General features: G+C 41.6%; 1 protein-coding gene across 1 annotated transcript; it reads right to left on the bottom strand.

Moving 5' to 3' along the window:
* Positions 1-921: 921 nt before the first annotated feature.
* SLC67A2 (solute carrier family 67 member 2) lies at positions 922-23,098 on the bottom strand. The gene is made up of 6 exons (XM_089681246.1): positions 22,907-23,098; positions 18,751-18,838; positions 15,716-15,759; positions 10,668-10,797; positions 8,640-8,849; positions 922-3,263 (listed from the first exon to the last, which is right to left on the bottom strand). Exons 1-6 carry the CDS (start codon positions 22,979-22,981, stop codon positions 2,476-2,478), a joined length of 1,335 nt encoding a protein of 444 aa, XP_089537372.1. The 5' UTR covers positions 22,982-23,098; the 3' UTR covers positions 922-2,475.
* Between the last annotated feature and the right edge of the window lie 3,067 nt (positions 23,099-26,165).

Below are 26,165 nucleotides of genomic sequence, written 5' to 3'. Positions count from 1 at the left end.
CACACTACACATCACCCTGACCACACCATTCCCACAGTGAAACATGGCAGTGGCAGCATCATGTTGTGCGGATGCTTTTCTTCAGCAGAGGCAGGGAAGCTGTCAGAGTTGATGGGAAAATGGATGGAGCCAAATACTGGGCATTCTTAGAAGAAAATCTGTTAGAGTCTGCAAAAGACTTGAGACTGGAGCAGAGGTTCACGGTCCAGCAGGACAACAACCCTAAACATACAGCCAGAGCTACAATGGAATGGTTTAGAGCAAATCATATTCATGTGTTAGAATGGCCCAGTCAAAGTCCAGACCTAAATCCAATTGAGAATCTGTGACAAGACTTGAAAATTGCTTTTCACAGACGCTCTCCATCCAATCTGACAGAGCTTGAGCTATTTTCAAAGAAGAATGGGCAAACATTTCACTCTGTAGATGTGCAAAGCTGGTAGAAATATCCCCAAAGAGACTTACAGCTGTAATTGCAGCGAAAGGTGGTTCTACAAAGTATTGACTCAGGGGGGCTGAATACAAATGCACACCACACTTTTCACATATTTGTAAAAAATGTTGAAAACCATTTATCATTTTCCTTCCACTTCACAATTATGTGCCACTTTGTGTTGGTCGATCACATAAAATTCCAATAAAATACATTTACGTTTTTGGCTGTAACATAACAAAATGTGGAAAATTTCAAGGGGTATGAATACTTTTTTAAGGCACTGTATATGCGCCGTTTGCCAACATACATAAATAACACCCTGATTACACAGTTTCTAGATGGAAAGTACATTGGTCTATGAATGTGAATATATTCCTGTATATTATAGTGTTTTGTACCCTATATATAGCCCCTGGTACATCTGCTTTGCTATAAAATAAAACTAGCATGCATGCATTCTAACAGGAAACAATCACCTTTTCACATTAATTTTGCAATGAGTGTTTAAAATTTAAGGACTCATAAGGACGAATCCCAACACAGTACAATACTGTACAGAGGAATGTCTTGTAAAATTGCTGTAAATCATTAAAACTATATTGATAATTAAGTAGTTTGTCTGAATAATGGCATAAATAAATTTTAGTATCCCTGATACCTTTATATTAAAATTTCCTAAAGCGAAACTTAACCCATGAATTTAATGGTTTCTAAAAAAGTTATATTCCAGGCATGCTGGGAATGCCAACTGTCACATTTGTTTGTGCCAACAGCCATTTGATGGGTTGACCGTTTGGTTGATGTCATAACTGATCACATGTGCAGCATCATGGCAACTGCAGATCAAACAGAGTCCAAGATGGCAGCTTCCTTGACTGAAAAAAAAAATAGGAGGGTTTACTTCCGCTTTAAATAGTGGGATTATCCTCCTTCCTAGCATCAGATTTTTTTAAATGTTAAATGCAAGCAATGTGAGAGTAATAGTCAAATATACATATTAATTCCTTTTCCCAAGGATCACAGTATGCCCCCCCTTTTTATGTGTTTTTTTTTACAGAAGACTGAAACCATCTTTGATCAGTCATCATTTAGGGCCAGCATAGGCCTTGATTAAAATATTTTCCCTATATCTGGTAAACCTTGACGACTAAGATACGGGCTGTATGCATATGTCTCCAACAGATCAGTCCCCTGCTGTCTCTCACTGTTTTCTTCCTACCAGCAGCAGACGGACAACACTCTGAAAATGCACCTCTCAGTCTCAGCTCAGCATTTTAACCCAGAGACTGCTTTTGATAATATAAAGTGCAGCTATTGTCTACGTTTTACTATTATTGTATATTGTGACAGGTCAGTAATTTAATAATACAGACTTGTTATATTGAAAGCTCTGCTTAAAAATTGCTTTTGTAGGAACAAAAGTGGGAATATATGCACTAGAAAGCCATTATTAGTTGCTATATTACTGTAATCTATAGGGCTAAACTTAAAATCAGCAGGTTTGTGGTTTTATACATAGACAAATCTAAGATTTAGCCACTTTCCACATGATCCCAGAGCACACTGGTCTATTCCTGCCAGCTACATTGTTTTACTCCTCTCACACAGATGCTCAGAGAGGTAGCAGACCAAACTGCCATTAACTACATACTACTTCAGAAATCACAGATTTTTGCAATACAGGTACGGACATGCATAAAAATTGCTGTGACTAGATCACATTGTGCTGGCTGACAAAACATTGCAGTTGAAGTATGTAAAATTATATCTTAATTTATGTTTTAGCAAGGTAAACATTCCTTCATTAGATCGTGTAGGACCCTAAAGGGAAAATATATTTATTATCTAGAGAAGAGACACAAAATCTATGTGTCATAATTTTAAAGCAAGGGTAAGTAACCTTTAGTTGCACTGTCTACAATAAAAGGTATGGCTTTCACCTTATTTTTTAATCTAATAACATCTGAAGGCAATAGTGACGCATGTATTGCACCTGCAGCTACCAAAAGCTATTGGGAGTATTCTGGTTTCCCAGATGTTCAGGCAGCTTTAAGCTTTTTGTGTGAGGAATAACTGTAGCCTAATTTACTCTTATACATAAGGAATATGGATGCCAACGCTAACACAGCACCCAGCTGTGGAGGCCCACATGGACTATATTCTTGTGCTATTCCAGACAAGAGGGGTACCAGTATGCGTCCCACTGATGTCACTGACTGCCCGACTCCTATTAGTGTGCCACTTCCATGCTGCTCGCCTAGTGTAAGTTCAAGGTCCACAATACAAGTCCTTCCTATACTGGTAGAAAAGGCCAAGAATGTTGAAGACAAAATTACTATCCACATTTTAGGTGCTACTGAATACACCAGAATGGAAAAGAATGTGAGGACACTTGAATGTAACAACATGGTGTAAGTATTGTACTGATAAAGTCTAGATAGTGGTCCCAGTGAAAATCCAGCCAAGGCTCCAAGAGTACTGCCATAACTAATCAAGAAGCCAGTCATTCGAGGAGTCATATGGAATCTTTCTTCCATCGCCAAGGCAAAGTTGCTGTAGTACAGCATTACAGATATTGCCATGAGTAGACGGACTAAAAATATGTCCCACATCTCAGAGAAAGCCACACCTGTGACTTTCTTAAAAACGGAAATTATTTGCGCCACTACCGTCTGAGCAGCATTATTTGGCTTCTTCCCATTATCTTCCTGCAAATTATGTGATATACTAGAATCTGGTGGCTGGTTGATCCTTAAAGTCACACTACTATCAGGGTGAGCAAAAATGTTCAGTTTTTCCCCTGTTTGTGGCATAATCCAAACAAGACCTGAAAATAAGCAAAATACACACATTTAAATTTCAATGACATTTCAATACTACAGATTATTACAGCATTTGTATGTCAATAATAAAGAGCCCCATTGATATGTTCAAATTACATTCTCAGTGTTCATAAGAATGTGAACAGTTCACTTAGAATTAATTATTGCAATAATTTCTCTTATATATTAATAATGACATGTTGCCCTGTTGCAAGTGAACAATGCTATGCATTACTAGAGGGGTCACCAGCAGGAGGAAGGAGGTCCTGATTCCGCTATATAGATCTTTAGTTAGACCTCATTTAGAATACTGTATCCAGTTCCGGAGACCTCACTTACAAAAAGATTTTGAGAACATAGAACAAGTCCAGAGATGGGTAACAAAAATGGTGAAAGGTCTGGGGGATAAAACACATCAAGAATGACCTCAGGAACTTAACATGTACAGTCTAGAGGAAAGAAGGGAAAGAGGAGACATGACAAACGTTTAAATACATGAAATGGGTGAATAAGGTTCAGGAGGGCAGTATTTTCAACAGGAAACCAAAATCAAGAACACAAGGACATGACCTTAAACTAACTGGAGGAAAGTTCAAAGCTAATCTCAGAAAGTATTATTTTACTGAAAGAGTAGTTGATGCTCGGAATAAACTTCCAGTAGAAGTAGTGAGCCAGCCAACAGTAAATAGCTTCAAACATGCTTGGGACAATCAGATCTATGCTCAGACGAAAAAAGTTAACAAAGAAAAAAAAAAAACACAAAACAAAAACTGCAGCTTGCAAACAAGGCTGGTGTGAATGTAGCCTAACACTTAAGGAATAGCCAAATTGCCCTAGGTTACACGATGTTTTATCAGGAGACTAGATTGCTCCTTTAACCAACAAAGTCTCTAGGAGCCCAACGAATTGGGGTATCTTAACAGCTGGCGGGGCCACGTTGTGCAGCATGGATGGTAGAATTTTATTTTTTTTTGTTCACCCTGCAGGAAGCCATGCAGGAAAAGCTGCAATAAACAGGGTTTAAAACGGTTTTTCTATGTTGCATACTTTGGATTCAAAATCTCAGCATAAATAGCTTATTTTACTCTTCTTTGGTGCAGTCATGTGACTGCACAGGTCTGGTTTCCCTGTGTCATTGAGTGGCTATGGTGACTGGTGGAAGGGAGCACTGACAACAGATACTCCGTTGAAAGATGACAGGTAATATGTCAAACTTTTCTAGACTCAGTCCTGTTGTTGGGCTTGCACAGCTACACAGAGGATCCAGAGTTGTGCAATCATGTGAATACACCAAAGCATTAAAAAAAAAAAAAAAAAGAAATCATACTTACCAGTAAATTCCATATCTTGGAGTACAGCACAGGGAGTCATAGACCATGAGTTATATGTAGCTATGTTCTGTTGACTGGACAGTGGCTAAAGCTTTGCTGGGTATACTCCCAGCGCACCCTCACTTAAGCTCACCCACTCTGTGGGACTCCAGTTTTGTAGCAAACAATATGTAGAAACAGAAGACAGAGGGGTGGGAGCTGTGTCCTATACCGTACTGAGGGATAATCTGGAGGGAATGCATACACCAGTCTGAACAGGGACCAAAAATAAATCACCAGGACCTTCTCCACGAAAGCCAGAGGACCTCTGGATCTGGCCACCAACCCGTTCAGTTTTTTGTTGAATCTGGAGGCCATGATGTTCACGCCTGGTAATCCCCCATTACTAACAGAGCATGAGAAAGACACCAGGGTGGAAGGAGGAGAAAATCAGAAATAAATCAGGCTTGCTTCTTTCAGGGGTACCCGACTTCTGGTACCCCCTTGATCGGTAATGTAAGCCACAGTTAGGGTGTAGCTGAACATTGCCACAAGTGACCATGTAGGAGAGGGATACAGTGTAAGAGTCAGTCTTATGGCTCTCAGTTCCAGAATGTTGATGGGGAGTGTCAATTCCTGTGGGAAGCAAGTTCCCTGGACAGGAACCTTAAAGAAGGGGACATACCCTGAAAGCTTGTCCTGAAAATTGTATGTTAGTGCAAATAAAAAAAGTATCACGGACAGTACTCAAGTGTTCCTGGACAGTTAGGAATTTATTAGACCCTTCCCCAGCCTGTCAGGCTTGCGTTCCCCATTACCACCTTCCAGAGAGACGGAAGGAACAATTTCCAGTATTCTAGGTCTGAGCTGGAAATCCAACATGCCAGGGAGATTTTTGCCTGGCTGGAAAACAGTAGTGAGTGATCCAGAGAAAGGTTTGTACTCCCATCATGAGAATGTTGAGTTGCAAAGGTCATGAGTGGAACTGAGCAAAGGGAATCCCCTTGAAAGAGGCCACCATGAAACCTAGAACCATCATGGAGAAGTGAGTCAAGGGATGCCTGGTTGACCTAAGAATGCAACAGCTGGACCTCAGAGAAGCATTTTTTTTCCTGGGAAAGAAAAATTTGGGCCTGGGCGGAGTCCAACATAAGCCCCAAATACTCCAGGTGATTGGAAGGCTGACTCCTTAAAGTTGAGCCGCCATTCTAAGTTTGAAGCAACTTCTAGATTATCTTTTGAATGTTGGAAGACAGGACCGTGGCTAAGAAATCTCTCAGCAGAAGGAGGTTCCAGGTGCCCCATGACATGGATGCCTTGAAATCTTAGCAGGGCCAGGAGTGGAGCAAGCAATTTCTGAAGACTCTTCAGTCAGAGGACAGCTTAAATGTCAAGGAGACAAATTGAAAGTGCTGGTCTCACACAGCAAAGCATAGAGAAAGTATTGGTGTGTCGGAAAGATGGGAATGTTAAGATACGCATCCTGGATGTCCACTGATGCCAAAACTGCCCCTCATCTGAAAGAAGTGATGACAGATCTAATGAACTCCATGCTGAATTTTGGGATGTGCAGATATCTGCTTAGGGATTTTAGGTCCAAAATAGGGAGAGTAGTTTTGGGACTGTGAATAGGTTTGAGTAAAACCCTTTGAACCTTTCCACAGCAGGAACTACGTTTACCACTCCTTGTGTTGGAAGCTGACTCAGGGCTGTCCAAAGTCTGCCTGTCTTTAGGCTGAAGCTGACAGATTGGATGGTAGTAATTAAAGAGGTAGGATAGAAATTCTATTTTGCAGCCCCTAAATATGACAGATTTCACTCAGAGGTCCAGGACATTTCTGATCCAAACTGGCACATTGAACTGTAAGAGTGTCCCTTCACTTGTGAGGAGAGCTTCTGTGTAGGCTTGAAGGCTTTTCGGGTTGAAGGTTTGGGGTAAAATGACGGTGCTGCCTTTACTTTAGAAAAGGATGCCTGGTTGGAGCAAAAGGACCCCTTTTGTTGAGAAGAGGCAGTAGCTGCAAGTAGTAGTAAGCTTTGGGTTTTTTTGGGGGTAAAAGTACCTTCCTTACAGTAACTTCATAAAATGTATCAAGGATTCACCAAACAGGTTGTTCACCATCAAGCCACAAAATTTTACTCATATGCACAAATAGCAGTGTCATCCTTGAGACCTGGCAAGGAATATCCTCTGGGGCAACAAAATATAAAAGCAGCGCCGAAGGCATAAGCTGTAATTGTTCCAGCAGAAAAGGGTCCTCAAACAGGATCACGCTCTATTCCTTTGCCCATTCCAGTTAGCAACAATCTGACAAATGGATTTAACTGTAATGCCCAGTTGTAAGGCAGGACCCAGAGAGAGCAAAGGTTGCTTTCAATAGGGTTAAAAGAATCTAGCAACAAAATTCTTACAGGAGGAAACATTCTTCAGAGGTACGGCAATATGAAGCCTTACCTTGTGCTTCATAATATTCAGGAAGTTAAAATGTCTCTGCATGGTCCACTTCTGCATCCATCTCACCTTCCTTAAGAAGGTTAGGAGGTTCAGAGTCATATTCCTAAATACTGTAGATTCGAGTGGAGAGGCAGAAGAGCACTTTTGGGCCCTGGACACCAAACATTCTAGAAGGGAAGAGAGTTATCCAAAGAAATCAGGCACGGTTGCATTGCATTCTGCTTTAGACAGTTTGTTGTGCATCTCAGAGGAAGCTAGAATTAGAGGAAGGAGAGGTGTGGATGTTGGGCCTTCCTCTGGTGCAGGGGAACAGCTACCACCCTGAGCATTTTGCTGTTTTTTTTTCTCAGTGCCATCTGTAGCACAAGTGCCATCAGGCCCTTTTTTCTCAACTCCTCTTAGCCTTGTCTCGACCATTGCTAATTGAGGGGATCCCCTGCAGTGTACTTGGATACGGAATGAGAAGATATTAGCATTTCCGGAAAAGGAGCTGCAATATTTCAGGTACAGACCTATGTCTTGTGACTGTATTTCTGGTACAGCAGACCCCTGAGAAACAAGCAAGTGCATTTTTTGGCAAGTGGAAGTACATCAGTCGGAATGCATAGTGCAATTATGTCACCATGCAAGTATCAACAATGTGTGGGGAAAAACCCACCAACTTTATAAAGGTAAACATCATAATAACTTTACTTATCACTAATGTAGACATTTACAGAGGGGAGAACAAAATTAAGTGAATAATACGCCACATGTAAAAACAGGACCCTGTCACAAATACAGGGAACCCCTGTCTTACGTTCCCAGAGGGGACCAAACTTCACCCTTCATGGTTGGCATACCCCTGAAGGGGTCTTCAGGGTCTAGGTGCCATAGGAATGCATCATCACCCTAGACCTGTATAGTACCTTGTGGCTAACTACACTTTTTGCACCACATGCAAAAGCGAGCACTGGGCACAAGGCTGGCCTTACTGCTGTGGAGTACGGTTCCCTAGGTGTACATATAGGGTAACAGATCCAGAAAATGCTAGTGAGCCCTGAGACAATAGGATCGTGATAGTAGAGTCAAAGTAGTAAAAAAATATGGGTTAGAAAACTTCTCCAGAAGAGAAGAGGTCCATTACTTAAACTGTAGTACCACAGAGTGGTTGGTGTTATAGAAGGGTGTGTTGGGGGCATTCCAACAGTCTTTGCCAGTGTCCAATCACCTGAAGGTAGAGGCATATAATCCATTGTCAATGACTTCCTATCCTGTACTGTATGATTAAGATAAAGGTTTTTAAGGCATGTGTTCTGCAGGGGGAGGCAACATTTGAAACCTTTTTTATTTAAGCCTGTCTTACTGAATTGAAATTTACTTTATCACCACCATTTTCCCAAACATTACACTGAAGAGATTTAATTCTTCTAACAGTGTCACCTGCTGCAGTCTATCCAAAAGCAGCCTAACTTTTCACACTAGTTAAAAGCAAAAGAGACTGCAAGCCAAGCAGCCAATATCTATGGGTCCCTTTAGACAGAGCAAAATCCAATTAAAAACATTAAATGCAAAGTTATTGGGAAGGAGAATGAAGCAAATTGATCTTCACTTGCTTATAAACATTTTTTACATACCTGCATTTATTATAAATATGACAGTACAGATTAGGGATGTCATATAAAAACCTCCCTGCAGTTCAGCTAGGTAACCACCAACAACAGGACCCAGGATAAAGCCCATACTGGAAGCCGCATTAAACCTCCCCATTACATGGGGGCGCTCTTTTTCACTTGCAAGATCTGACAGGAATGCTTTTGATATGGAAAGTGAATGCTTAAAAATTCCTGGAAAAAAAAAAAAGGAAATATGTAATCACATATATAAACTGTTGAAAACTTGTTTTCACTATGCATCTGTAATTAATTTCAATAATGCTTTCATCTATTCTACCACAAGAAAATAAAGTACTCAGGGAAAAATACTAAATTATTTAAAATTTTAAAGTTAAAATCAATTTTGATTTTTCGTCGCACTAATATAGGTTTGACCTATGTTGTCACCTGCTGTACAAATATGCTACTGTGATAACAGAGAAGTAAAACGGACATGTATTTTATTTTTTTTTACCCTCCAGGTTATCCAAGCCACAGAGAGGTAGAATCATCCCCATTCAGTAGGTGGCAAGACATTGTGTAATTAAACAGTACCCCTACTCAAATAAAAGTATTAGATTGAGAAGAACCTATATTTTATCCTTCTATAACAAACTCTACCCTTAAATTACAATAAGTGTTTTTGTACTGTAATGTAAGCTGTCAAAACACTCGCATGCATTACATTATATAGATGCACAATGAAAAATCTCTTCCTACTTCACATATTGTATCAATGGTAAGTATAAACCTCAGAAATGCTAAAGGCTACTTTACATATCATTCTAGGGAAGCACTGTGTAAGAATCTGACAGTTGTAAAAACCCTGCTACAGGTATAAAGTGCATCCAGCAGTTATGTCTGAATGTCAGGCATATTTTTGGTGCTTCCTGATAGTGGCAAAGCTTGCATGCATCCTTCTTCCCATTCCTATTGGCTAGTGAAGCAGACCATTAAAGTGGTCATAACGGAAGGTCACCAGAAAAGAACATGCATATATGGAAGGAGCACCAGACCAAAAGATAAGAGTCCAAATATATTTACTGATATTGTGTTAAAAGACAACCAACACGTTTCGGGGTAAAAAGGAACTCCTCCTACATTAGAGCTTCAGTTCAAGTGGTAGTAAACCACGGCAGTGGGAAAAAAAAATCCCCTGCAGGGCAATAGTATAATGTGCAAGTATGCACTGCATATTAGCACATTATAAAAAAACCTTAGAACGAAGCTCCCCAGCAGGGTGCTGTCACCGCTGACAAGTCTTCCATTTTCACCCGAGATTATAGTCTTACCTGTAGGTACAAATCACAAAGCAGACTTTACTACCACTATAAAAATGAGAACCTTAAGTGGACTCAAAGAAAAAGCTTTCCTGTTTGAATCTGTGCAGGAAAGCGGATTGCTGGATAAGGATTCCTATATCAGCAGTCAAAATAAGAACATAACGGAAGGTGTAATGGCGGGAGCTAGCAGCAAGCTTCAACATGACCTAGATGCATCAAACCTTTGCATTTCGGAGTGGCTGAGTATTCGGCTGTAAAGGGAAGTTTTTTTGAGGCTGCTGCAGGTTAACTGTGCATGTGCTTTTTTTTTTTTTTTTTTATTTAGCAATAGAATCACAAAAACAGGAATGTCTGCTCAATCCTATGTGTAATGTGAGTCCAGAAGATGGCTGTGGTCAACCAAAGTTCAGAAATTCAGATTTCTGAACTATAGTTTCTTAACATCCCTTCACCTTCTGCAGCCATTTAGCTGTCCTATTTCCACATTCCGGCATTTAACCTGAACTGATTAGTACTATTTTTATATGTTCGTCCCACTTAGCCTGAATATCTACAGATATAATAGTCATCTAGAGGACGTACTGTATTAGCAGCCTAATAGAAACTCTACGTTAGACATGAAAATGGAATTTTCTCTCTAAATGTGCTCACTTCAAGCTCTAATAAAAACAGGGTCTCAAAAGATACTTTGTAAGATATTAGGTAGCAGCTAATGGTGGCTACTTACCCACAGGTATCCTAGCAATGGCATAAATGTAAATATTAATGGACACACCAAGAAGACCATAGCCAAGAGCACTTATTACAATACAGGCAATTAGTGAATATCGTCTTCCAACAATATCACTCCAGCTCCCCTGCAGAAAAAAATAAAATAAAAAGGATGAAAGGATGTTTACAAGAGCCGTTCTTTTATAATCACCATTTAAAAACCATCGCCAGCAAGTGCTAGGCCAGGCAACTCTTAGCAACCAACCAGATACAAAACTTCCATCTACAAGTCTGAATGTCACGGACTGCTATGGGTTGTGTGACAGTTCTTTCATCAGATAGTGACTCCAACATTATTATAACAAAACCTTGTTTTTTTACTAATTGTCCTCCAAACAGGCAGAACAAGTTTCTTGTCCAAAACAGTGAAATGCACCAGCAAGTGCTAACAAATAGGTCACCTCTGTAGATTGCAATGTGACCTAAGGCAGACATAGGCATTGAAGCCTCTATTCTCAGTAATGGTGAATGCAGGCAATCTGGCAAGTTGCAGCATATTTTAGAGCTGCGGGATGGAACAGATGGCAAGCTTCATCGTTAAAAATCATTTTGAAACTGGTATTCACCTACAGAATTATAAACTTCAGTAATGAAGTTTTTAAATATTTCTTTACACTGAAGATTAATGTATAACTTTTTGGACAAAGTGGAGAGGAATTAGAACGTCCTGTCTCCATTGTCATTAAAAGTGAAAGTAAAAGAAAATCCCATATTTTGGGCTGTTTACAGAGACGTAATAGAGGGGGAATCTTCCAATGAGGACACTAGTTCTGGTGACCTAGGGGTCCCCAAGGGATTTCCTTAATTTTCAGGGATTTCCTTTCACTTCTTGTTTTGGCTGAGACAGAAAGTGAACAGAAATCTCTGCAATGGGACACAGATGACAAAAATAAATTGACAGGAGTTGTGACCTTCCCGCACTCTATCCAAAATGAAAAAAAAAGTGAAATGCCCATATTTTGACACTTGTATATTTAAAATCTAGTCATAGACAGGGGCAGACTGACCATTCGAGCACTCGGGCACTACCCGAGGGCCTGGGGTCAGTAGGGGGCCCCATGAGATGCCCCTGGTACCTTTTCTTGGCTTTTTTGGGTGTGGGCAAGGACACGGGGGCCCCATGATCCCCTATTGCCCGGGGGCCCCATGAGTTGTCAGTCTGCCCCTAGCCATAGACATTTGGTAATCAATACCTCTGAACAACATTCAAAGTAAGGGATGCAGACCTGAAAAGACAATTTCTGGTACTGTTTCCTGAGAGAAGAGCAATTGTGCGTTGGTGCCTGCTGTCCAGAAATAGGCTATACTCCAATCAGAACAGTAGATGCGATCATCTTGGGCAGCTCCCCGCTTGTGTGTATATTTATTTATATATGCACACATACAAACATAAATACAGAAGGTAAAATAAGTATTGAACACGTTTCCATTTTTCTCCATAAATATATTTTTAAAGGTGCTATTGACATTTAATTTTTACCATGTCAGTAACAGCCCATGCAATCCACACATACAAGGAAACCAAACCAAATAAGTTCACAAAGTAAGTTATGGGTAATAAAATGGAATGACACAGGGAAAAAGCATTGAACATGCCAACTGAAATGTAATACTCAGTACTAAATCCTTTGTTGGTAATGACAGCTTAAAGAAGCCTCCTGTATGGAAAAACTAGTCGCATGCATTACTCTGGTGTGATTTTGGTCTATTCTCCCACACAGTCTTCTAATATTGAAGGTTCTGTGGGCATCTTGTATGAACTCTGATCTTTAGTTCTTTCCATAGACTTTCTATTGGATTCAAATTAGGCGCTTTATTTTCTTTCTTTGAAACCAATTTGGAGTTTCATTGGCTTTGTGTTTGGGATGATTGTCTTGCTGAAATGTCCAGCTTCGTTTCATCTTCATCATCCTGGTAGATGGCAGCAGATATTTATCAAGAATGTCTTGGTATATTTTTCCATTCATCTTTCCTTCAATGACATGAAGTTTGCCAGTACCATATGCTGAAAGACAGCCCCGCACCATGATGTTCCCACCTCCAAACTTCACTGTATGGTGTTTTTGGGGTGATGTGCACTGCCATTTGATCTCCAAACATGGTGCGTATTATGGCATCCAAAGAGTTCAATTTTGGTCTCACCTGATCAGACTATATTTTCCCAGTATTTTTCAGGCTTGTCTAAATGTTTTCGACTGTGATTTGTAGTTATGCCCTCACTGACAAGAATGGGCTGGTATACTACAAAATAACAGAACAAAACTACGCTGCTCCCCTTGTGCACTGCAGATTCTGCTCCTCTCATCCACTTCAAAGGCCCCCCATTCCCCATCCATCCTCCTTCCTTTATTTACTTTTCTGTTCTGCTCCTCTTGTCCACATCCACTGTCTATCCAGTACTGCTGCTCTTCCTCGCTTAGAACATTCCTATTGTAATGCTCTATTCCTTCCCCTCCCCCATATTAATCTCTTCCTCCACATTTCAGCATTTCCCTGTACTGCACTGCACTTGTTTTTGCCCTTCTGCATGCCTTTCTCCAGACAGAGATTTGTATCCATAAGTGACACCAAGGCAAAATTAGGGACATTCATTTAAGGCCCATGAAAACAATCCTGGCAAACATATTTAATTATGCCTTAGATACTGCATCATGTATTATGTTATGAGACCTTGTAACTTTTAATTAAAAAAAAAAAAAAAAAAAATGATTCTTAAAAAAAGAATTTAGCTTTCATCTGGTTTAAAGTACCATGCTATTAACAGTGCACAAAATATATTTGTGTGCACTGCACTAGGAATAGAAAGTGTTTATTGTCTTTACAATTGCTGGTTGCTGAGTTACTCCCAGCTCCTTTTAGAGAAGTTCACCTTTAAGCAGGCACAAAGGGTTAAGTCTGTATTAATAATCTAAGTCAGGAATGTTGAATTCCTACTGCTCAACTCCCAGGACATGCAGTTTTGGGCGCTGGGCAGGTATTTTTTTTTTTACCTTTAGCCCTGCTGCGGGTAAGCAGTCGGATGGCGCTGCTGCCGATTGCTTCCACACAGTGCCAGCCTCTCCCCCTCCTGTGTGAACCTCCCCGCGCCCACTGTCTCCCAGGCTCCGCTTGCCCATCTGCGGGCCTGGGACCAGCTCACCTAGAGGCTAGAGGGGAGGGAGGAGAGCGGACACATCCGCTCCCCTCCCCTTCTTGTCCTGATCTGGAAGTGACGTTATGTCACTTCCGGGTCCCCGTTGAGAGATTCTCGGCCATGGAGGCCGGGAAAGAATGTAATGCGGTGCGCACGTACAAACGTAAAAGCACACACTGGGGCGTCATGCATGAGAAAAGTGAGATTGCGATACACGTCACATATGAGAGCAATAATTCTAGCAACAGACCTCCTCCATAACACTATATGGATGACCTATAAGGGTCTTGAAAAGTGTCATCTATAGAAAATATAGGTTACTGAAGTTCGTCGCCATTTCATGAGCGTAGGCAAATTTAAGGTTTGACATGTTGGGTATCTAGTTACTCGGTGCAACCTCATCTTTTATATTTTACCATAAAATAGGGTAATTTCTTGCTTTTTGTGCCTAAAATTAACTTACTTGTATTTTTTTATAGAACTTTTGCAGTAATATCATGGGACGTAAAAAATTGGAGCTACCATTATTTTATGCTATAGGGTCTCTGGTTTCAGAAAATATATAATGTTTGGGGGTTTGTGTAAACTTCAGGCCTAAAATGATTATTTTAAATGTGTGCAAAAACGCAAAAACGGCTCTTGCAGCAAAACGAATAAAGGATAAGCCCGGCACTCCCCTTTCCTGAGGAGCAGCTCTGAGGAAGAGGCTGAGTCATCGAAACGCGTTAGACAGTTGGTTATCCAAGGTTCCATTGTTGTGGACTCAGATGCTATATGGATTGAACACCGCTGGTTATTGTGATGTGCCTGTGTTTTATATCTCCATTGTGAGTATGCTACCTACATTTTATCCTTTCATTAAATATTTTTTATGATAATGCACTAGGCTGGTGTGCCCTCTTCTTGTTTTTCCTTTTGCATTCAGTGACTTTGGGCTACCCCGGTCCATTGAGGGCAGCAAGGAATGCATATTCCAGGACACTTATATTGTCACCCTAGCCTCAGCTGAGTCCATCCCCAGCGCAGGAGTACAGAATTTGCTGTGGTAGAAAATATAAAATGTTTGGGGGTTTTGTGTAACCTTTAGGCCTAAAATGATTTTTTTTTTAAATGTGTGCAAAAACGCAAAAATGGCTCTGGCAGCAAAAGGAATAAAGGATAAGCCTGACACTCCCCTTTTCTGAGGAGCAGCCAATCGGAGCTCATTACACTGCAAGGTCTCGCTCCTCCCTGCTAGTCTCCAGGTAGAGTGCTGGAGAAAGGCAGGGAGGTGAGGAGAAGATATACAGCACAATGTTAAAATTATTACATGCCATAAAGCCCCTTTTGTTTTAAAAAAATTCCTAAAATCACCTCCAATTTAAATACAGTTCTGATTAAAATGTATTTATTTTTTTTATCAAGACAAGTAGATTGTCATGATGGACAAGTGGATTAGGACACTGATTTACTCCCTGGACAAGCAGTTTTTTTCAAAAATTTCCACACCCCTGTAAGTGGAGAAATACATGTGTAATACAAGGGTTTAAATATTTAAAAATTAGCCTTTTTTATCATTCTTTACAAAAGCTTGGGGGTAGCTCATGACGGGTACATTTTTAGCAAACTAGTCCTCTTTTTTGCATGCAATGTGTAAGCAAAGATCTGATCTCCAAAAACAAATCTACCATAATCGAACCATGGTTTTAGCTCTGGAGGGGAAGAAAGCTAGATCTAACAGCATTGTGGGAAGCTTGGAGCTCACATGAGTTAAACCATTTGCTGACTATACGTATAGAAACTTTTTTTTTTTTTTTGGGGGGGGGGCCTCTTTTGATTACAGTATACAAGACTAAAATAGCACCCTAATAATGTGTCATTTACACACTCACCACAATAGAGCTAGAGAAGAGTTGCAGGATGCCATAGCAGGAACCTGTGTTAGATAAAATAATGAAACCTTTATCAGTATTGCATAGGTCCATGATGTGTATAATATAATAAAACAACAGTAGTTATATAATATAATATAATAAAAAACAAGAGTAGTTTTTTATAAAAGCCGTGTAGCAAATAAAACCTTATATGCAAATAAATATATTTTTTATTATTTGTATAAATATATAACAATTATATAGGTAACCACATTAGTTATAGCTAAGTTTAGTGAAGCATGCCAACGCTGCAGAATTCAGCCTGGGATCTATGCTTCAATGACCTCTGGTAACAGAAAGGTTAAAGCAGTAAAGCAGAACTAAACCCATCAATTTAACAGTTTAAAAAAAAAAAGTTACATAGCATGCCGAGAATGCCAACTGTCACATTTGCTTGAGCTTTCAACCAAACTGTCAAATCATCAAATGGCTGGAGCTATAATTGATCACATGTGCAGCACCATGGCAGTTGCAGATCGAACAGTGGCTACCATGGCAGCATTCTTAACTGAAAAGGGCAGGAGGGTTTAGCTCCATTTTAAGAAAGATTTTGCGAATTCTTTTATAAGATCAGCATGACTAAATATGAAAGTTAAAGCTGAACTCCATGCGCATTGAAAAGATAAACAAATTACTCTGTATTCATTAATCCCTTACTGCCAACTCCCACTTCTGAAGGTAATGAGATGGACTTTCTGATCACGTGATCACAGTGATTTACTCTGAGTGATCATGTGATTAGCAGCTCATCTACGTCCATATAAAACAGATACATATGCGGCAGCATGGCATAAAGCACCTCTGTGCTGCCACATATATGTGTATGACCTTCAGCATGAGGTTATTACATTTTAAATGTGTTGTTTACATGCAAGCTGTAAAAGTACTGGAATCTGACTAGCCTCTTCCAGACTCTGTACAGCAAAGCTCAGACTGGGGGAGGAAAAAGCAGCACAAGGAGCTAATCAGTTTTGCTTCTGCACAAGAGGAATGCTAATAGGATGAGACATCAGAGTGACAGAGAGAGTAGCTTATCAGTCTATTGCTGTAGATAAAACACCTCCCTTGTGTGCAATTATTACGTGTGTTTAGTGGTTTTTCTGCAGTTTTAATCTTTAACCACTTGCCCTCGTGAGGATGTACCCCTCTTCCTGACCAGGCCATTTTTTGCATTACAGAGCTGCATTGCTTTAACTGACAATTGCGCAGTCATGCAACGCTGCACCCAAATGAATTTTACGTTCTGTTTTTCCCACAAATAAAGCTTTCTTTCAGTGGTATTTGATAGCCTGTGTTTTTTTTGTTTTTTTGCGCTATGAAAAAAAAAAAAAGACCGACAATTTTGAGAAAAACAAAAAACAATATTTTTGACTTTTTGCTATTAAACATGTCCTGTAAAAAAATGTTAAAAATCAAATTTTGTCATAAATTTAGGCCAAAATGTATTCTGCTACATGATTTTCTAAAAAAATCCCAATACATGTAAAGTAATTGGTTTATGTGAAAGTTATAGCGTTTACAAATGGCGGTATATATACTGGGATTTTTTTTTTTTTTTTAACTAGTAATTGCGGCGATCAGCAATTTATAGCAGGACTGCGTGTGTCAATCTAACACTGGGGGGAACAAACTTGGTGTCACTGACATCCCCAGTGACAACAATACAGTGATCGGTGCTAATGAAAAAAGGACTGACACTGTACTAATGGCACTGGGCAGGAAGGGGTTAACATGAGGGGCGATCAAAGGGTTAACTGTGTGCTGTTTTACACTGTGTGACTGTGTTTGTGCATCACTGTAAGCACACTGCTTTGCATGGCTCTGCTATGCACAGCCATGCAAAGTAATGTGCAGGAGCTGACAGGGGAGAGAACTGTTTTGTTTACAATCACCGGGTGCCAATGAGTAATCCCCGACGCATGCGCCCCCTACCGGAAGTGCAAAATCTCACACTCTCACACAAACACATACATACACATATACATATATATATATATATATATATACACATATACATACACATACATATATACACACACACAATTTTGCACACCTGTGCTACCCTGTAGCAGTACTTCTGCTATATTGCGGACAGGAAGTGGTTAAATAAAAATATTTGTCAAGAGAGTAAAACATGCTATAATATTTCATTCAGTGTAGATTCACACATCTGTGTTGTGAATTGACACTCCATTTTCACAGCTAATTGACACAGTGGTTGTTCAGAGGTTCAGGTCAGGTTTACATCAGGATCAAGAGAGAAAACTGGCCTGAAATAATGTTCACAAACACATGACGTGCAATTCAGAAGTGGTTTCCATAGAAGTAAATGAACCTGTAATCTGCACTTGAACCGGACCACACTGCTCAGAAATCGCACAGGACTTTTTCAATCTGCACTGCCAGTGCACCGTACATGTGTGAACAGGCACCATAAGAAGCAATGGTATTTCACATATCATGTGGATTGGATGCAGTTCAAACCGCATCCAATCTGCATATATGTGAATTGGCTTTTAAACAAGCAATAGCTACTTATGTCAAACAGCACAGAGTCTAAGTAGTTAGCACTTTTGCCCGGCAGCACTAGGGCTGTCAGTTTGAATCCCAACCACGGCGCCACTTGCCTGGAGTTTGCATGTCCTCCCTGTGCCTGAGTGGGTTTCCTCCGGGTACTCTGGTTCCCTCCCACACTCCAAAGAAGACATGCTGGAATGTTAATTGACTCCTTTTTAGGGACTGATGTGAATATGAAAATATATATATATATATATATATATATATATATATATATATATATATAAATAAAAGCACTGTGTAAATTGTTGGCGCTATATAAGTAACTAAACTAAATAAAAAACAACAGCATGTTCATACTATTCTCACCTGCAATCACAGCAAACTATAGTTGCTTATTTAATATCTATTTTCTGCATAAATGTACACATTGTATCACATATCGTATTGGAAAAAAAGATTCATGAAAGGGTTACCTATTATACCAGCTGTTGTTGGACTGGCCCCAAGGGATTTCATGTGATGATTCAGTAATGGCACAATCATACTCACACCAAAGAGGTCCTTGAAAAAAGAAAAGGATCAGATATAAAATATGCTCTTGTTATATGTTTGCAACATTTTTACAAAAGGCACTATTTCTTCTACTGTAGTTAATGTGCACCCAATCAAAAGGTGAAAAAAAAAAAAGCCGTCAGCACACAGAAGTTCCTCTACCACCTCCTACTGTCCTGGACAACAAAAGTTAGCAGAGCCCTTATCCTAAGAAATTATATTCATGGATTAGCCAGTTGACATTTGGGCATCCACAGAGCAGGAGAGGTGAAAAAAAGGATCATCTATCCATTAACAGAAAATTCAAGTCTTTATTTTTACTATGGGCAGTACATGTGCTTTTAAAGATCACATTTTAAAATAGCTATACTGCAAGGTCATTTCTACATGTATGTCAAACGTATGGCATGCAAAGGGAAAAAATACCTCCCTCCAACCAAATAAATGTCTGAGCTGTGTTTGTGACCTCCAGACCACACACTACCTTCCATGAATCAGCAGTAAGTGATACATCTGCTTTGTCTCTTTGTGCCCTTCAAATCTGTACAGTAGACTCTTCTTCTCATAAGACCACACACAAACCATTGTTCCAATATACCCGGTCTGTGCTCTACTCTTTAGTGGAGTATCATTTCATATCAAAGTGCATTTATTAGTACAAACTGAAAGGGATCAGCACAAATGACAGTACATTGAATGGCAACTGACACTTGTGCTGGTGACAGCTGTTTTAGTTGAAATCTTTCATCCTCTGCCCCACTCCCACCATAATCATCTGGTTTATAAGGGGTTGATACAGCTACTGGACCTGTCACAAGAATAGAAAGGTGAAAAAGACAGAGTGGTCCATTGTGTCTGTCCATTTATTTTATTAATCTTTTTTTTTGGGGGGGGCGTTTTTTTTTTTGTTTTGTTAACTTTTTCATACAGATCTATGCTTGTCCTGAGTATGTTTGAATCTATTTACTATTGACTGGCTTACTACCTCTGCTGGACATTTATTACAACCATCAACTACTCTTTCAGTAATAGAGTACTTTCTGAGATTAGTTTTGAACTTTCCTCCAGTATTCATCAAGCATGCCAACTACGTCTGTGTCCTTTTTGCGCCCTTTCTGGAAGAGGCGGACCTTTCACTTACCTGTCTCCCATTCATGAAGGAGGGGGAGCAAAGTGTGGGCATAGTTGTCTTGATGAGTGCCTCCAACAGAGTTGTATTAAAGCGGAGCTCCACCCAAAATGGGAAGTTCCACTTTAAGCCTTTGTCCCTCGCTCCCCATTAAGGATTGGCACCTTTGGCGAGCGGGTACCCAAATTTGACAGGTACCCGCTCCCACTTCTGCTGCGATCTCCTAGGCCAGGGGTGGGCAACTGTGGCCCTCCGGCTGTTGGTGAACTACAAGTCCCATCATGCCTCTGCCTTTGGGAGTCATGCTTGTAACTGTCAGTTTTGCAATGTCTCACGGGACTTGTAGTTCTACAACAGCTGGAGGGCCACAGTTGCCCACCCCTGGCCTAGGCGATCGGACGTTGTCCTCCCCGGTAACCGGTCTCAAAAGACTACAGGACCATTCACAAAGCTCAGCACTTCTCGCGCATGCACAGTGGGCACCCAGCAAACAAGGCTAGGTTCACATTACTTTGGTTTCCTTGTAGCTGCATCTGTGCTTTCACTTGATTGGGCTGCTGTACTGCAGAAAGAGGTCCCTGCACTTTTTCAGAAACTGTAGACGCATGGAAATCGCATGGTGCTTTGTGTTTGTACACACAGGAAAATGCACTGTGGGGGGGTTGTTGTGTGTTAGTGCAGAGGAGGGAAGATTTCAACTAAGGCTAGGTTACCTTTGGGACTAGTTCACACTAGCTTTGACAGCAGTCATTTGAACGGAACATATCATGGAAATGATACTATGGGCAGCAGGTAGTGCTGTTCACATTATCAAAACATGAAGCGTTAGTGTTTATACTCCTATTCAAAGTTAGAGTTTATTATAGGCATTTGTGGAGCGGTTTTAACGCTTGTAAAATGCCTTTCAAACACCTCAAAACTGCACATAGAGCATTTGGGTAGCGTTTTTAACCACTTGCCCTCCATAGGATTCCCCTCCCCCTTCCTGACCAGGCCATTTTTGCGTTACGGTGCTGTATTTCTTTAACTGACAATTGTGTGGTCATGCAACGCTGCACCCAAATGAAATTTGGTGGTATTTGATAGCCTGTGCATTTTGTATGTTTTACGCTATAAAAAAAAGAAAAAAAGAAAAAGACAATTGTGAGAAAAAACAATATTTTTGACTTTTTGCTATAAAACATGTCCAGTAAAAATTTTTAAAAAAAAATAAATCATAAATTTAGGCCAAAATGTATTCTGCTACATTTTAAAAAAAATCCCAATACGAGTAAATTAATTGGTTTACATGAAAATGATAGCGTTTACAAATGGTGGTATATATACTGGGATTTATTTTTTACTAGTAACGGCGGTGATCAGCGACTTAAAGCTGGACTTCGGCGGACATTCTGACACTGGGGGAACTGAGTTGGTGTCACTGACATCCCCAGTGACACTAATACAGTGAACAGTGCTAAACAAAAAGTACTGACACTGTACATGTCCCTATTTAAATTGAAGAAAAAGAGAAGGGGAACAAATGAACTAGAATGCATTAAAAAACGCACTAAATGTGCTGAAAACACATCAAATATGCGCAAACGCATCTGGACTGCGTTTCTATAGTGCGAACCAGCCCTCAGACTTTGTGGGCAGCAGCCTGCAGAGTTTTTGTGTGTGTGTTGGGTCAGCACAGCACGTTTTCCAATTCCTTTATTGAAGTGTGACACATTGACAAGCTCATATCTGCATTTCTCTGTTATGGCGTGAACGAGGAAACAATCGTTTTCTTTGTAATCTAGCAATGACCTGTTTTTGTGCAGGAAAATTCGGGGTTACCGCACCCCAAAAGCTGCCAATACACTACAGACTGTTCAATCCGCACGTTCCTAACCCCAGAAACCACTAAACAGCTCATCCACTCCCTCATCATATCACGACTCGACTACTGCAACTCCCTCCTCACTGGCCTGCCTCGCCGCTGGCTATCCCCGCTTCAGTCCATCCTGAACACGGCTGCCAGACTCATTCACCTTTCCAACCGCTCTGTCTCCGCCACCCCCCTCTGCCAATCCCTCCACTGGCTTCTGATTGCGCAACGGATCAAATTCAAAATCCTAACGCTGACGTACAAAGCTGTCCACCATACTGCCCCGAACTACATCACTGACCTTATATCCAAGTACCACCCAGCACGCACACTCCGCTCCTCACAAGACCTCCTTCTCTCTAGTTCCCTGGTCTCCTCCTCCCATGCCCGCCTCCAGGACTTCTCCAGGGTGTCACCCATCCTCTGGAACTCCCTGCCCCAACCCATCAGATTATCACCTACTCTCCTCTCCTTTAGGCGCACCCTGAAAACCCATCTCTTCAGGGAAGCCTACCCCACCCCCTGCTAACTTGCCTCCCTCCTCCACTCTTCCTACCACTCCATCCCCCACAGCTATCTCCTCCTGTACCACTATCCCCTCCCTCCTAGATTGTAAGCTCGAAAGAGCAGGGCCCTCGATCCCCTCATGTTTTGCATTGTATTGGTATTGTTCTGTCACATGTTCTGTCTCCCTTTGTAATGTACAGCGCTGAGCGAACTATTGGCGCTTTATAAATACTGTATAATAATAATAATCTGCTTCAGATCTACCAAAACTATGACAGATGGAAACAATGCATTTCATTTACATCTAAGCAGGCACGGTATAGTTGATGGTAGATCTAAAAGGAGATTGTACAGTGTATGGGCACCTTTAGATTTACCCAACCTAGGTCATAAGCAGCTGCACAATATATCCAATTTGTATGCAACCAAACCAGCCCTTGCACTACATAGCTGACCAGCCTTCACAATTTCCTAGACCTAAAGGAGACTGTCCAATGGAATTCCATGTCACTAGACTATACTGACTCCACATTGTATTAAAGGACACAGCCCACCACTCATGTCCATCACCATTCCCCTCCCCACTCACCAAAAAGCCCACCACATGCAGGTACTGCTGTAAGCTCCGCCCATTCGGCGTCCTCGTTGGTTCGGCAGCCCCCATTCTCCATCATCCATACACAGCACCCCCCAATGCAGTACGTTCCAGCTCAGCCGCTGCAACTAACCACAAACCCGGAAACTTCCGAGTGCCCTGGCGGAAACAGCCGAGCAACTAGCGCATGCGTACTTGCTGCTGCAGTCGGCGCTGTAAAGGTGTGACGTAGGTAGGCGTGTGTTGACGTGAATGAGCAAGGAAGTATGTTCCGTCTCGTAGTCAACTGGCAGTAATGTCATGGCTGAAGCGAGCTGGGTTGTAAGGGCTATAAGCAAACAATGTGACAGCATTTTAAAGGGGTGAGAATGGTACATGAGGTCATAACATAGATAAAAGAAGGTGAGAAGAAAAGTGTTTTAAAGGTATGGGGATGTAGCTGCGCCCCATCTTCAATGTTCGTGCATACATCACCTTTTGTAAAAATGGATTCATAAACCTATGTTAGAAAAATAAAAATCGATTTGTTAAGAAAACAGTGTGCAATGTGTGGGCTCCTACAGACTCTTCCCCAGGTCTATATTGTGGTACGGATGGCCCTTCAGTCATGGATCCAGACGTAATCAATGGACTACTGATTGGAGTGACATCACTGCTCTGGTGTTCCATGTGACCGATGAGTCCTGCTATCGCAGGGGTTGTTCATAGATCCATAGTTGCCAACATTTCAAAGAACTTTTCAGGGAAACCTTTCTTCTGTGTGTCCAATAAGCCATTAATTAGGAGGTGGGGCATTCATTTCAAATAGGCGTGGTTCTACAAGAATTATATCACTATTATATGAATGAATTTGTTGCAGACAGAAGGATGTAGGGCAGGGTACAGGGGTCAGTAGTATGTAGGGCAGTGTACGGAGGTCAGTAGTATGTAGGGCAGCGTACAGGGGTCGGTAGTGTGTAGGGCAGTGTACAGGGGTCGGTAGTATGTAGGGCAGCGTACAGGGGTCGGTAGTATGTAGGGCAGCGTACAGGGTCGGTAGTGTGTAGGGCAGCGTACAGGGGTCGGTAGTATGTAGGGCAGCGTACAGGGTCGGTAGTGTGTAGGGCAGCGTACAGGGGTCGGTAGTGTGTAGGGCAGAGTACAGGGGTCAGTAGTATGTAGGGCAGCGTACAGGGGTCAGTAGTATGTAGGGCAGCGTACAGGGGTCGGTAGTATGTAGGGCAGCGTACAGGGGTCGGTAGTATGTAGGGCAGCGTACAGGGTCGGTAGTGTGTAGGGCAGCGTACGGAGGTCAGTAGTATGTAGGGCAGCGTACGGAGGTCAGTAGTATGTAGGGCAGCGTACGGAGGTCAGTAGTATGTAGGGCAGCGTACGGAGGTCAGTATTATGTAGGGCAGCGTACGGAGGTCAGTAGTATGTAGGGCAGCGTACAGGGGTCAGTAGTATGTAGGGCAGCATACGGAGGTCAGTAGTATGTAGGGCAGCGTACGGAGGTCAGTAGTATGTAGGGCAGCGTACGGAGGTCAGTATTATGTAGGGCAGCGTACGGAGGTCAGTAGTATGTAGGGCAGCGTACGGAGGTCAGTATTATGTAGGGCAGCGTACGGAGGTCAGTAGTATGTAGGGCAGTGTACGGAGGTCAGTAGTGACCATGTCTGTCTTCATGTGTCACTCTGCATCACAATGCATGGCCTGAAGTGACATATACGGGCACACACGGCACAAAGCCCCGACAGTTGTGGAGCCATGTGAATGACACTGCAGCATTGATTCAGTCTGTCTGTGAACAGCTTTGAATTCTGGGATGCAGCCCAGAACAAGATCTCCTAGGGACAACATTTTAAAAACTGTGACTGTCCCTGCCAATTTAGGACAGTTGGCAACTATGTAGATCTCTAAATATGAAGTCAGAAAGAGGGAATTATCTGAAAATGGTGCGTGTGCAGACTCAATCATCAATGTACACCGATCAGCAATAACTTCATGACCACCAACCACCATCATGGGTAGATCTCCCTTCTGCTGCCAAAACAGCCCTGACTAATCGAGGCATAGACTCCACTAGACTTCTGAAGCTATGCTGTGGTTTTGGGCACCAAGCAGTCAGTAGCAGTTCCTTTAAAGCGATACTAAAGGTTCTTCTATACCTGTTGTGTGCAGTGGTTTTGCACAGAGCAGCCTGGACCCTTCTCTTCTCAGGTCTCCCCCAGGCTCTCCTGGCTCCTCCTTTCTGTCAGGTGCCTCCATAGCAAGCAGCTTGCTATGGGGGAACCCGCTACTCTGTGTATCCATTCACACATACGGAGCCGTGGCTTGGCACTGCCCCCCCCTCCTCATTGGCAGACTGGCTGTGATTGACAGCAGTGGGAGTCAATGGGTCCCACTTGCTGTTTCAGCCAATGAGGAGGCAGAAACCCAGGACAGCCAAGGCTGTCATGTATATTGCTGGATCTTAATGGGGCTCAGGGCTGAGGGGGCATAGAATGCATGAAGGTAAAAAAACTTTGAGTTTTTACAACCATTTTAATGCAGGCCATAGACAGGTCGAAAAAAAAGGCGATCAATTTTCGCACCGTTAGTGGGTTAATTGGTCGGCTGGTTTTTGGTAAAGTTAGAAAAAAATCGTCCGATTTTGCCGATCGGCCGATTTTCCCGGCAATGATGGGCAAATCGGCCGATCGTTTTACCGATAAAAAATCTGCGCATGAGCCATGACCTGCAAGAAGAAGAAGAATAAGAAAAAGAAGAAAAGAAGAAGAAGAATTCCAGTCCGCTATTATATTTGACATGAAAAAGTATAGCGGTTGCAACAATGTATCTATTTGTATCCAGATAAAACCATCTGTATCTGAAATGGATACAAATGGATACATTGTTGCAACCACAATACTTTTTCATGTCAAATATAATAGCGGAGCTCTCTGCAAGGGACAGAAGTAATTAAATGCCGGCCGTAGACGGGACGAAAATCGGACAATTTTTTTTTTACCATTGGTGGTAACGTCGGCCTATTGAACGACCAATTTTCCATTTTTTAAAAAAAAAAAAACGGAAGGTTTTCGACCCTTCTATGGCCTGCATAAGTCCTGTAAGTTGTGAGGTGGATCCATGGATTGGACTTGTTTTTCAAGTGCATCCCACAGATGCTTGACTGGATTGAAACCCGGAGGATTTGGAGGGCAAGTCAACACCTCAAACTCGGTTGTTGTTGTGTTCCTCAAACCATTTTTGAATTACTTTTTCAGCGTGGGGG

The sequence above is a fragment of the Staurois parvus genome, unplaced genomic scaffold (genome assembly GCF_062004578.1).
Source record: "Staurois parvus isolate SC_StPar_1 unplaced genomic scaffold, SC_StPar_1.0 ptg000262l, whole genome shotgun sequence".
Classification (NCBI taxonomy): Eukaryota; Metazoa; Chordata; class Amphibia; order Anura; family Ranidae; genus Staurois; species Staurois parvus.
Note: the sequence above shows the minus strand (reverse complement) of the source record. Positions and strands in the feature narration are given on the sequence as shown.

Excerpts from the sequence above, each read along its gene's own strand:
- SLC67A2 (XM_089681246.1), bottom strand. The coding sequence starts at position 22,981 with ATGGGGGCTGCCGAACCAACGAGGACGCCGAATGGGCGGAGCTTACAG. Across the intron at positions 15,760-18,750 it reads AACAACAGCTGGTATAATAG|GTTCCTGCTATGGCATCCTG; the intron begins GTAACCCTTTCA and ends TATCTAACACAG. Across the intron at positions 3,264-8,639 it reads CATATTTATAATAAATGCAG|GTCTTGTTTGGATTATGCCA; the intron begins GTATGTAAAAAA and ends GCTTATTTTCAG.